Source organism: Hermetia illucens, chromosome 1, assembly GCF_905115235.1.
Source record: "Hermetia illucens chromosome 1, iHerIll2.2.curated.20191125, whole genome shotgun sequence".
NCBI classification, from domain to species: domain Eukaryota; kingdom Metazoa; phylum Arthropoda; class Insecta; order Diptera; family Stratiomyidae; genus Hermetia; species Hermetia illucens.
The window spans coordinates 141,083,009-141,097,354 of NC_051849.1; the positions used below are offsets into that span (position 1 = coordinate 141,083,009).

A 14,346-nucleotide genomic window follows, 5' to 3' on the forward strand; every position below is an offset into this window, starting at 1 on the left:
ATGCTCATCAAATAACATGGAGAACTTTCTTCATACCGATTTTGTGTGAAAAGAAAGACTACTCCTTGGAATTCTTTTAATTTAGTTTTCATTTTTGAATATTCAAATTTCAGCTGTATGTGAGCGTTGTGGGGCGATTGGTGTAAAACATACTTTCTATACGAAGTCCAGACGATTTTGTAGCATGGCATGTGCACGTGGAGAGCTGTACACATTAGTTTGTAACGACAACAGTAAATCGTCAACGTCGACGTCTGCGTCAACATCTTCTACAGCGTCTCTTTCGACGACAACAGGCATCGGATACAAAGGCCAACATGGGGGATCAAGTGCAGCAAATGTGATGTCAGGTGTTAACAGCCAATCAAATAGTCGTTCCACCGACATCGAACTTGAATTGCGTGTATCACATATCAAAAATTCAAATTATCGCTTTAAGATGTCAAATGAACTGTCAGGAAGTACAGCAGAGATGAATGGAGGCGGAGAAAATGGAATTATAATTAGCGACGATAGCGGTTTTGCTTCTCAGAAGGCAATGCTCTATCGTGATGTTTTGCCGCTAGACGAGGTTCCACAGATCCCGAAATCCGACCGCCTTCCTTCACCCTGTCCGCGAGATGATCGGATTTTAAGTGTGAGGAGACGAGCCAATGATCACTTAAATTCTTTCGACTGGATATCAGAACTATCGAAACCGGATTTCTATGCTGCACCTGTCACTTGTTTTTCACATGCGCCGGGATACGATATGTGGGACAATATTGGAATTGATATGAAAGTTGAAGTGGAAAACACGGATTGTGATAATCAAGCAAATGTTGTAACAGGACAAACTCCGCATTCTTTTTGGGTTGCAACAGTGATGAATATCTGCGGCTATAAAGCGTTGATGCGTTATGAAGGTAATTCATGGAAGTAGCAACTAATAGACTAAGTATAAAGTAGAACCAATTTGAAAGAAAGTATTAAAATTCACGACGTATCCTTTTCACTTGATTTGTTTAAAATGCAAAACCGTTGCGCTTATTCAAAATCCTTAGACCGATGATATATTATATTAAATATTAATTTCACTTAGGATTTGACGATTCTTCTCACGATTTCTGGGTGAACCTTTGTTCGTCGGAAGTGCATGCGGTCGGTTGGTGTGCAACGCGAGGAAAACCATTGATACCACCAAAAACCATAGAGAATAAGTATAGTGATTGGAAAGATTTTCTAGTGGAACGCTTGTCCGGTGCGCGCACATTGCCATCAAACTTCTATAACAAAATAAGTGATAGTTTTAAATCGAGATTTCGTATTGGTCTCATATTAGAATTGGTTGATAAAAATCGAATATCACAAGTTAAATTAGCTTCAGTATGTAAAATTGTTGGAAAACGATTGTATTTAAAATATTATGATTCGGACGATGGGTTTTGGTGTCATGAAGATTCGCCAATTATCCATCCTGTTGGATGGGCAACGACTGTTGGACATAATTTGGATGCACCTCAGGAATATCTGGAACGAATGCAAGGTAAGTTAAATTGTCTGTATTATTTTTTATTAGGATAAGGCCCACCTGTATTATCTGTTTTCTTCCTTATTATTTCCTACTTTTTCCTAATGAGATCGCTTTCATTATCATCACACATCACAAATATCGCGCAAATTGTAAACCTAGAAGCGTCTCTGTGTATCGTTACAGGGTTCATTTTTAAAAAATTTTCAGGATGAAATGGAAGAGCCTACCAATAATTTTTCCGTAACTCAGTTTACAGAATTTAATTCGTCTCCATTTGCAGCATTTTCTATTATTTATAGGCAAGGGTAGCTTCCTTCAAACTGCAATTTTTACCCCCTTCATCAGAACAAAGCCACTAAAAATAATTGATATTAAACAGTTCTTTTATACTAATTCACTAATTGCTTAAATTACTTTTGAAAGATTTTTAAACTATCAACATTTTAAAAGTAATTTAAGTAATTATTAGTGAATAAGTATGAAAGAACCGCATAATCGCAATAATTTTTGTAGCTTTGTACTGATGAAGGGGATAAGTTGCTCCCAAAATATATATTTACATTGAAAACTAAAAATTGTAGTTTGGAGGAAGCTGCCCTTGCCTATAAATTTTAGGCTAGACTACAAATATCAGACAAAAATCTAATCTCTTGGATTTTTTAAGGTTTTGTGTAAAACAAAACCTTATTAAAATCGATTCAATGTCTGTCTGTCTGTCTGTCACACGCATTTTTCTCCAAAATGGCTAAACCGATCCGAACGAAATTTGGTGGACAGATGAGAACTATAAAATCCCACGCATACAGCGAGTGGCATAAATTTAGGTGGAGTTTAAAGGGCGGCTCCCCATACATGCAAAAGGGGGATTCAACATTTTTTTTCACCGGATATAGTTGTGTAAGGTATCAAATGAAAGGTCTCGATTTGTACTTTCCGAAACTGACATTAGTTTTGGCATAAACTGCAAAGTGCGTGAGTAAGGAGTCAAAATGTACGCATTTGAAGTGCGACAGGACTCATTTTCGGAAACTACCCAACCTAAAAATCCGAAAAAAATCGGGGTGATGCGCCTGGATGAAATCTAGGCCTCAAAATATGTCCCATTCCGATATCTGCTCAAATAAACTTACTAATAGTATATTACTACTTTTTAGAAATTTACTGAAAAACCCCCCTTAAATTCATCCTACGACTTCCGAATTTTGTACCAGCATAGGGGACAATATTTCGTATATATGTACTAAATTTCATGGATATCAGGCAATTAACGCCAAAGTTATAGCAGTTCAAACTTAGCAATTTCGCGCGAGTTTACTGCTTCCAAAGCCATGCAAATCAGATGCTGACGTCATAATTACCCGGAATAATTGACATTCGCGTGGAATATTAAAGTCACATTTACGAAGAATCTATTTATCCGCAGCCCTTTTTAAGGTTTTGTGTAAAACACTTATGTGACATCTAATCTCCGAGAGATGTCCCATTCCGGTATCTGCTCAAATAAATTTACTAATAGTGTATTATCAATTTTTAGAAATTGACTTAAAAACTCCCTTTAAGTTCATCCTAGGTGTACCAAATTTTGCACACAGAGAACAGTCATTTTGACATAGAGAACAGTCTCGTGCATACACATGCTAAGTTCCATTAAAATCCAGCTATTAGTGTCAAAGTTATAGAAGTTCAAACTCATCAATTTCGTGCTAATTAACAGCACCCTAAGCCATACAAATAAGATGCTGACGTCATAATTAACGACAATAATTGAAATTCCAGTGAAATATTAAAATTCCATTCAAGAAGAATCTAATTCTCTCCAGCCCTTTTTTTATATTTGATGTTGGTTAAATTGTTGGCATTTGCTAATAATATTAAACTGAGAGCGTGAAGCGAATGAAGTTGACCATTATCAACACAGGGCTTTCCATCAAAAGATTTATTTAAATTTCTTTCTAGAAAATAGAGGGCAATGGAATTTTTAACTATATTACACGGAGCTGTCGTGCGCTCGTCGCTCCTCGCATCTTTTTCTTTTTCTTCGGCCTTCAGTTCACAAGCGGGGTCGGCTCGTGGTGATCTTTTTCGTCATTTTATTTTATCAAATGCCTGATCAAGATGTAATCGCGAGACCTTTAAATCCCCATCCAGCGTATCAAGCCACCATTGTTTTGGCCGGCTTTTTGGTTGATTCCCATTGCTTTCGATGTTCTGACCACTACTAGTTGTTGAATTCTCGTTAGCGTGAGTTACGTGACCACACCATCGAAAATCTTGCAGTTTCCACAATCGATGCAAACCCATATCGATGGGGGATATTCCCACTTCAGACGTAATCAAAACTTGTCACGCCACCAGTGCAATGCAACATCTTCGTCCCCATTACCGCAAGATGCCGTTCATTGTCCTTTATAGTCGGCCAACACTCAGAACTATAGAGAGCGGCAGACGGACGACATTGCAGTAAATTTTAGATTTGGGACGTGCGCTGATACGTCGATCACAAAGAACACCAGTTGGGGAATGCCACTTCATCCAGGTTGCGTTAATGTGTGAAATAATTTCATTACGCAGTTCTCCATTGGCAGATAGCATAGACTCGAGATATTTAAATCGCTGAGTTCTGGCAATGGCAGTAACCTGCCCCTCGAGATATTTAAATCGCTGAGTTTTGGCAATGTTGGTAACCTGCCCTTCGAAATATTTAAATTGCTCAGTTCTGGCAATGACAGTAACCTGCCCAGAACTGAACGATTTCAATATCTCGGGTCAATGCTAAAAGCCAATGGAGAACTACGTTATGCTCCTCACATAGGGAAACACAAAACCTTTTATACCTGAAGCGTCAAGCTTCCGGTTTCCCGACTTGTTATTATATTTCTAAGCATATTAACACCCTTGGGATAGGATCATTATGAAACATCGATCTCGACTAAGATTTCGATTGCGTGAACAGGGAGTGTACCGGGATACTCTACGCAGGACGGGTATTCTGAAGAAACCAATAGCTTTTATAAGAGCGACATATTACAGGGCAAAATGTCACATGGAGCGTATTGATGATCGCATGTCGAGGAAGGGGACAACTCCATTACAGGTTATACCATGTAATGAGACCCATTATCCGAGGAGAACGGAAAATGGGTCGCCCTAGAATTCTAGATGCGATTGACACACTATATCTAAAATAAAGGTTTATGACAGCAATGCTTATAAATATTCGTGATAAGCAAACTAATTGACACATGAACGTTTTTGGGAGAATTAGGTGGAGGTGCCCACTAATGCTTAAATCTGCTTTTTCATTTAATATGAAGCCACAAGCCGTAATTTTCATCATAGAATGAATTTACTGCGAAAGGGAAAAAGTTTCAAGCAGCCAAAGGTAACTTTGCATTATTTTTAAAATAATTTCTAAGGTGAAACTTCATTATTGTTTCTTTGTTAGAGCTTTATATCTGCTAGAGAGTATTGTTTTAACATTTTCATCTTAGCGGCAAAAATAAATTGCAGTATTTAGGTTTCGGAAAGCCAGCACGCAGTCATGTGGAATGAATATCACCTCTGCATACGTTTTTGTAGAATGGGAGCATTATTATTGAAGGTTGACGCAGAACCTCCTGAGATCAGACATTCCTATCCTAGCATTAGATATGGGTTCAGGAGCAGAGTTGGGGGACATGCAATCATATGCCATTACCATATTTATAGCCTTAACTACAAAAAGTATGTAGTTGTCCTGCCATTATTTTATAATGGTGGTTTTTCTGTTGCCTGAGACACACAGGCATTTGCCTGTCTGTTGTTAGAACTAGACAAAATTTTGTCTGTCTGGTATTTAAAACCGACAAAGGTTTGTCTGATATACGAAATTTTATTTGTCTGTAGCCTGAAACAAACCAACATTTTGTCTGTCTGTTGTCTGACGCACTAATAAATATTCAGCTGAGGCAATAGTCTGATTCAGATATAAACGCTTGTCTGACTCAGATACAGACATATGTCTGAGATAGCATAAACATTTGTCTGATACAGGCACAGCCAATTTTCCGTGTGCTGTCTGAAACAAATTGATATTTAAGGAATTATATCTGTTTGGAGCTCCGGAAAATGGGTTTCCAAGTTTTTCTGTGGGTACATTTGCAAATTATAATCCACAACCTCGGGATTGCTATCGATTAAGTAACTCTCCAAAAGTAAGAAACCAATTTATAATTAACAATTTTTTACAAAATAACGATTGTAGAACTTTTTTTAAGGTTTTGAGTGTAAAAGGCGGATGTAAATTTTTTTCACCAAATATAGTCATGTGGGATATGAAAGGTCTCGATTAGTACTTTCCGAAAGCGGTCTTTATTTTGAGATTTGTTAGAAAAGTGGAGAGCGCGTTTGGTCGAAAGTAATCAAGGGGTGACGGTAAGGTATTAAATAAGAGGGCATACATAACTATTTATCTTATTTCTGATATTGGCTGAAACACAGGGGAGTGAAGGGCCAAAATATTTGTCCCAAAAAGTAAAAAGGTCTCGTTGTCAGAAGCTTTCTAACCGAAAATTCTGAAAAAATGGCAATGGTGCATATATATAAAATCTAGACCTCAAAATATATCCCACTACCACTCTAGTAAAATAGAGTTAATAATAGCATATTATATTTTAGAAATTTACCCCCTCTAGTTCATTCTAAAAGTACAAAGTGTCATCAGTATGAGTGATAATATTAGACATAATTCTGGAAAGTTTGAAGGCAATCCAACAATTATTACGAAAGTTATAAATGGTCAAAATTTTGTATTTCACCCAAATTTATTGCACTCAATGCGTGTATGACGTCACCATCATATAGAGTGACCTCATATCAACGACGCAGTTGGAGTTTGGAGACATATCAATAAATATTTTGAATTTTTAATTGTGTGCGAATGTAAAAACGTGTACAGAAAGTGTCGCACAAAATGAACGCAAAACCTATACACCGGAAGCGTTCAGCTTCTGATATTCCAACTTATTTGTTTTATTACAAAAAGCTACGGCTTCTTTAAGACGATTTTATGATTCTTAACTTGACTAATGGATAAGTTTCCTGTCCTGGCCACGCACTTTTTTTCCGGTTATGGTATATTAGCTTTGGACTTGAGATTTCCCTTTTCCATGTAAGAACTGAATTTTTATTCGTTTTTCCATTGAAAGCTCACTCACTTTGCCACTTTCGAAAATAAAACCAATCCAGTTAGAGTCAGGTTGTAGATACTAAGGAAACAATTCTTCAGGTACCTCAAAGAAATCTGTGGTTGTTGGGTTGGGAATCTCCTATCATTTGTGAACGCTACGAGCTATCTCCGAAGATCTAAGCCGGCTAGATTATATTCCCTTTGTCCTTAAAATAACTATCATGATCTTAGGAGTTTTTGACATGTGAATTAAGCTAGAGTTTGCAGCGAACACTTATGTGCTGCCTACCCCCCCTCATGGAATTTTAACTATCATCTCGTCATCATTGTTTATGATTCGACCCTAATCTGTTTATGGTTAAATTATGAACGTCGGTTGCACAACAATTTCTATACAGTTTTTGTAAGAAATAAATATTTGTCATTCTATATATTTTCTTCGTCCCTTTATTTTGTTTTGTAATCAATTTCATCATCTACTAGAAAGACGCTTAAAACTTTACAGTCAAATCAAGACAGTTCTACATTTGGCAAGCTTTAACTAATAGCAGTATAAACACCTATTGTGTGAATGAATATCGTTTCCAAATTTTTGAAGACACTTTTGTGATGAGATGAAAGGAGCGTACAACACTTTGCACCGCATGCAAGATTCAGAAAAAAACTGAAGCATACCATTGAAAAAAGTTCCCTTAAATATTTCAAGAGTTTGCAACAGAATAATGTTAAACCCTCTCGAATCAATTACATTTTTTTCGTACTATGCACAGTATGAATTATTTCTAACACACGTCTTAGTCACTTACTAGCTACGCGACCATTTACCTTTGTTAATGATTTTATCAATTTGAGGGCATTTTCTAATTTGGTGAAATATTTTTCATAAACATGGATTTTCTTATCAATATTCATTATTTTCCGCCAAAATCGTAAACATATTCTTTTGCGTTAAGACTTCTTTTAAGGATTTGTACAAAATCATACCTTATTAAGATCGGTTTACTGTCTGTCACAAATACTTTTCTCAGAAATAGTTACTTCTATTGAACCCCACCGCATACAGTGAGTAACATCTTTCTACCTTGATTTTGGCCCATACATGCAAAAGTGGATGGGGAGTCTAAAAACTTTTTTACCATGTGAAAGGTCTCGAGTGGTACTTTTCAAATCAGCTCTGACATTTGATAGTAAATTGGTTATTTCTTTCACGAACCCATCCTCAGAAGCTACTCAACCGAAAAATCTGAAAAAGTCAAGAAGCTACCACGATGTTTTCTAGGCTCCGAAACCCCCTCCTTATCAATATTTGCTCAAATAAAGTTAATAATAGTATATTATCATAAGTTTTAACAATTGACTGTAAACCCCTCTTTAGTTAAAATAGAAAGCATATTCCTATCAAGGTTGCTTCAAATCGCGATATTACTAACAAAACTATAATAGTTAAAATTTATCAGTTCTATACAAATATGCTGCAATCTAAAACTTGGAATATCAGCATTACGTTAAAGTGAATTATCTGACATAATAAACATACATACAGCTAGGTGCAAATGGGACAAATATTCGCTCGAAATTCACTCAAATATTTTTATATAAGAAATACACAAAACCGTTCATACCTGAAGCGTCCAGCTTCTGATTTCCCGTCTTTTTACACTGGCATAGTGGAAATAAACTATGATAGGCAGTGATAATTGTGGTAAATCTACCTTTTTGACAAAATCTTCTTTTCCATGTCGTCAGTAGGTAGATAGATGTTACTACAGGTTCCTACCAGAAGTAAAATCAACAAGGTAGTAATTATTGATATTAAAAACTCACGTACATTATTAACAATCATACCTGCTGAATTTTAAAAGTTTGCTGGATTATCAAAAATGCCGGACAGTTAGAACGAGATTTTAAAATTTGCCATCCCTCCCCTTCGCGTCGGATAAAAGCAGCTTTTGAAGAATATAATTTGAATTACTGAATTCCTAATATTTTTATCATATAGCGAGTTTGATATAAATAATCTGTTACAAGGTTATATATCCAAAATAAGTATATACCATATTTATCACGTTGTGTTCCGTATGTATCAATTTTATACGCACCGTGTATGTTTCAAAAAGCCTTGAACAGCTTCACCGAAAGCCAGGAAAGCTCGAGAAGTTCCCAAAAAAACGTAATAAATTAAGAATTTCGTCCTGTCTAAGGGACATTCACATTTCATCCTGGTCTTCGACATATTAATGCTATGATGTATTGTGTTATGAAAACAATAATGAATCACTGTTTACTCTTTTTTTAATATTAAAGTTTCCCACCCCGACTTATCAATCGCAAACTTATTTCACGTCATCACAATCAAGTGACACATCAGATTCTCAACCTAGAAATATAGCATTCGATCGTTCAGCACACTAGATTTCAAACAAAACGTTAAGTTTGTGATATTAACATCTGAATGAATTGTTTGAAGCTGCCATGGCCAACAATTTAAATTTCGTCTCACCTAATGCTTCATTGTTTCAAGCATTATAATTTACACTCGAATGATTTTCAATTTCATCTAAAGTGTCAATTAATTTCGTGATATAATTTTCAAAACCTAGAGCAGTATCATCTCAAGCTGGTCTTTTGGGTTGACATTAGCTCTGTCAAAATCTCTTTTCGATGGTCACATTTTATAAGTCATTGCTACCGCTAAATTTGACGAATGACTAGCATAGTCGTGTTTCTCATTTTCTTTGACCCTTGCCTGAAATTTCCACATTAGAAGCTTTGTCATAAATCTGTCCGTGACAATTTATCAAGGACAATAAAACGTGGAGAAAACTAACTCGAGTTTTTCTGCATTGTTGCCTGTATTTTCTACGATGAAAAGAAAACGAGCCATCAAAAATTCCATTCTCTTTTATGTCAACGAGTCATTGCAAGTCGCCTTTGATAAGTAGATCATATCCCTACTGCTTTGATCCCCGAATTGCTGACACATTCGGTACGGAATAGGTGGAACAGCAATCGATTGCACTAATGTTTTGAAGTTGTCGATGGGTTACGAACTGGACTGTTATCTATTGCTGCTTTAAGGGGGTCATCCTGTGTGCCGCATCCGATTTTTTTTGGCATCAATTGTATTTAGATAGTGTAGAATATATGAGCAAAGTTATTTCTTGATATTGCGAGTCGTTCGGAAATTACGGTGTTAAACAGGTAAAATGCCGCATGCCATGTTTATGTCGATCACCGTAATAAAGCGCGTACTTTTCGGTCCTAATGACGTTCGAATAACTTCGCTAAAATCATAAGAATTCGCGTTCGAATAACTTCGCTAAAATGATAAGAATTGAAGCCAAGGCTTTACTTGTGTTTCTTCAAGAAATCTTAGGTTTATGGACTAGATATAGCAGATTAATGGTCTATTAAGATTTTACGGTTAAAAATCGCATTCTACGTTTTAAATGCGTTTGTCTCGAAACTGCATGTTGAAAATCGAAAGCCACCATAGCCCAAAATCTATCCAACGAAATTCTTTGAAATTTTCAGAACTTATTCAGAACATATTTCTACGGTCCGCAAACTAGTGTGCCTTGAAGTGTACTAGAGCACTTCAATCAAGATCGTAATGGTACACTACAGGATTACAGTACCCTGTGGGAGGCAATGTGGTCAGCACTGCGCTCGCCCGAGATTATTACCCTAATTTTAATTTAGGCACTCATTCACATCCGAGTCGACTAGTATCCGACGTCAATCGAATAATGGCTTCTCTTTTTAGCCAGTTGATATTTTATTAAATTATACTGGTATTAGGATAGACTTATAAGAAAGAATACTTGCACAGAAAGAGGAAAGATGTCATGATCTCCGCACAAGGTAGATGGAGAATGGCATCGACAACAAGAAGGAAAAGTATCAGCGACAGGATACAGCTCTGGTAAACTCTGCTTTGAACTTCAAATTGCTCTGAGATTTTACCTCAGTGATCCTCCCTACTCACGATGAAAGAAGAATGATCCGCAGGGTGTCGATCTGGTCATTGTAAAAATGATGTGTAGCGGAAACCAGTCTGTTCTCTGTCAATCAAGCCTTCGAAGGACTTCTTAATGCGTTATTTTAGCTTATATCTCTGCGGATTATTTTAGCTTATATCTCTGCGACCTATGTCCAAAAGCATGAAAACTTGCAGAAGTGTTGGTAAGCATTCTGACTGGCCATAATACTGCTAATTTCCTTCAGACGGCTATTGAAAGCCAGTTCTTTCGTGATGCAGTATACATTTCTGAAATCGTAACTATCTGTTACAATTTTTGCTACTCTGATCAATAAAAAATTTCCTTTTACCATGTTGCAGACTACACTGAATTTGCCGGGATTTCACAGCGCGATCAATAGAGCCTTTAATCCCTTAGTTTTGTCGATTCACCCCTTCGAGACGTGACGCTACCCTGAGTAGCGCTCGAGAAAAGAGCAAAGAGAAGATGGCAGCCAAATGATCATCAATATTTTCAAGCGGATTATTCAATGATCTTCCGTTCGATCAAGAAAATAGTTCTCTCATTGCATTGGGGGATATAGATCATATTGGGTAACATTAAAAGTTTCCCCCGATTTTTGACACTATGTGGTGTTGATACCTATACATCTGTTTACACTGACGTGCGGTTGAAAAGTGACATTTCAGGCTTTTTAATACATGTCTGGATGGTTCAAATGGTTAAAACGCTGGGCTCTCGTAGCGGAAGGTTGCGGTGCACTGGTGGCAGAGGGATTTGTTATCGGGACTGGATGCCGGATACTAATCGAATCAGCTGTGAATGAATACCTGAGTCAAATCAGGGTAATTATCTCGGGAGATCGGAATGCTCATCACATTACCCCCTATAGTGTACTGTAATGTGCCATTATGGTTTTGAGTGAAGTGCTCTAGCACACTTCAAAGCCCTGATCCAATTGGATTGTTGCGCCAACGATTATTATTTTTAATCCAATTTTGCAATTCGTCGCTATCGTCGCAGATATCTGAAAAAGTACGTTATGTGGTGCTTTTCTACTTTAGCGAAATGCTGTAAAGACATGCCAACAAATTTGTAAAATATACAGTGAGATTGCTGTGAGTGAACGCAGCAACCAGGTGTGGCTTGCTCTATTCCGTTCCGGAAATTTGGATGTCAAAGGTGCACCTCGCTCTGGTCGACCAGTCACTGGTAAAGTCGATGACATAATGAAAATGGTTGAGCTAAATCAGCATGCAAGGTATCAGGAGATAGAAGAGGCATCAAACCTCAACCACATAACAGTTTGGAATCATTTAAAGAGAGCAAGCTCACAAAGAACCTCCAAATTTGCAAATTGTCAATTATGAACTGCCACTACTTGACGAAAAGTCCATCTTCGTTCTTAACAGTGCATAACTCGAACGCTTAAATGAAGCGTTCAAGAAAAAGCAACCTTTAGATGATGATCCCTTCTAGGATGATGTCAATGCCTCTATTGCTACGCATAACCAGAAGGCACCTCCTAAATCTACTGCTGATCTCATTGTGGTCTATTTGATTGCTCGTACGTTATTGATCCGTTGAATCCGGATCGTGCTTATGGACCAATAGCGACTCGCGGAGACTGTAGAAAGTTCTTATCATTATCGTTACCGTCGACCAAAGCCGTATTTTTCCATCACATATTCGAGCAATTGTTGTCAGACCTAGTTTGACATTTGATATTCACAACGAAAATTTCATCTTTAGAGAGCCTCTCCTAATCTGCATCCAATTGCTCATAGAAAGCCTCTTTCTGCATAGCACTATTATTGAAATGCGCCTCATTCTGTACCTGAATGAAATTCAGTATTCCCAAACTTGCTCCCAAGGAACGAGGACGCCCTTTGCGGTTGCCATAAGCAGCCCAGCCCAGCCCAGGCCAATGTCCCAAAACTGAGAAAGATACCCTCCAGGGTTTCAGCATCTAACCTAAGCAAGCTTGTTACGCTTGAACTACTGCTTAAATTAAAAAAAGCTACCATTTTCCCCCGATATCGTTGTCGTTCCAAAAACCAAGTCAAGGCTGACACTATAGCCTCCTTATACAAGGCGCGGGTAATGTTTCTACAGCAAGAAATGTTCTGCAAGTTGCTAGCCCACCGATTCATATCAAAGAAACTAGATTAAATAAATAATTTGAAGCCACTTCGTTTAATAGAAAATGTATTTTCTTTCCAGCTGGTTGTGATCAAATGATCGAAGTTCATGAAGACGATGCCACAATCGAATTATTCAAAATGAATTTCACGTTTGAAGAATACTATTTAGAGGGAAAAACGAACGGATTCGTTGAAGGCATGAAACTTGAAGCAGTCGATCCCCTCAATTTATCATCGATTTGTGTAGCGACTGTAATGGCTGTCTTAAAATTCGGCTACATGATGATAAGAATCGATTCGTATGATCCAGATGCGACGGGATCAGACTGGTAAATTCATATATCCATATAAATATGAAAGAAATTTTATTGGTAAAATTTTCGTTGTCAGGTTCTGCTACCATGAGAAATCGCCAAGTATATTTCCAGTTGGATTTTGTGCAGCGAACGGTATTACCTTAACGCCACCCAATGGTTATGATATCAACACGTTCAGATGGGATACTTATCTAGAGGAAACGAAAAGCTTGCCAGCTGATGAACATCTGTTCCATCGCGATATTCCAGATCATGGCTTTCGGGTATGTAGCTTACAAACAGCATCGAATTGCAGAATATACGGAGAATATAATATACGCATTCATTACATTAACAGCCAAATATGCGACTAGAATGCGCTGATTTGATGGATCCGCGATTGGTTTGCGTTGCGACGGTCGCTCGGATTGTGGGTCGCCTACTTAAGATACGTTTCGATGGTTGGCCCGAAGAATATGATCAGTGGTTAGACTGCGAATCACCTGACATCTACCCAGTAGGATGGTGTGTGTTAGTCGGTCACAAACTGGAGGGTCCACCGATTGTTCAACAACCGGTTGTGAAAACAACGCCAAAAACAACGAGAAAGAAACGGAAGAAAAAGATAAAAACAGAAAATACAGCAGGTAATATCGGTTTGCAATTACATTATAAACAGCTAAAGATCATTCGCTCTCCGGTCGGAAATCTATCATTCTGAAAATTATTGAATTATTTGTCTCTACAGCGTCGAGAACAACTGGACGACCACCAAATGTAAAGAAAGAAATGCATGATCTGCAGCAACCTACCAATAATTTTATAAGTAATGATAATAGAGTTAATGTGAAGCTTGAAATGAAAGCTGAACCGCATGAAGATGAAGATGACGAAGAGGACGATGATGATTATGAAGACGATGTTAGTCGATCTGATCTGTCGACGTCTTTACCTGTTACACCGGAACCTGGAGAAAAATTGAAATTAGTTGTTACGTCTAGTAGTGCAGTGGTGGTTAGTAGTAATAATACAAGTACAATTACGAGTAGCAATAACAGTAGTAATCAACATGTGCATAATGTACGGAAAACAACATCACCTGCCCCACCAGCTGAGCGCAAGGCAACAAGCTATATAGCCGTAAGTATTCCGTTTCTTAATTGTCGATCGGCCAATTTGAAATTGGTTTGAATTATTTTTATTTTATTTACTCAGTGGAAAACTCAGAGATGAGGAAAATTAT

The 14,346-nt window shown here is 37.5% G+C and overlaps 1 protein-coding gene across 1 annotated transcript in view; it reads left to right on the plus strand.

Annotated features, from left to right (window-relative positions):
* LOC119646717 (polycomb protein Sfmbt) overlaps positions 1-14,346 on the plus strand; it is a 39,980-nt gene that overhangs the window by 16,524 nt on the left and 9,110 nt on the right. The window contains exons 4-9 of the mRNA XM_038047296.1: positions 114-905; positions 1,082-1,525; positions 12,887-13,136; positions 13,198-13,387; positions 13,462-13,750; positions 13,852-14,243. Of these exons, the coding sequence (XP_037903224.1) occupies positions 114-905; positions 1,082-1,525; positions 12,887-13,136; positions 13,198-13,387; positions 13,462-13,750; positions 13,852-14,243 (2,357 nt within the window). The remainder of the gene's footprint in view (positions 1-113; positions 906-1,081; positions 1,526-12,886; positions 13,137-13,197; positions 13,388-13,461; positions 13,751-13,851; positions 14,244-14,346) is intronic.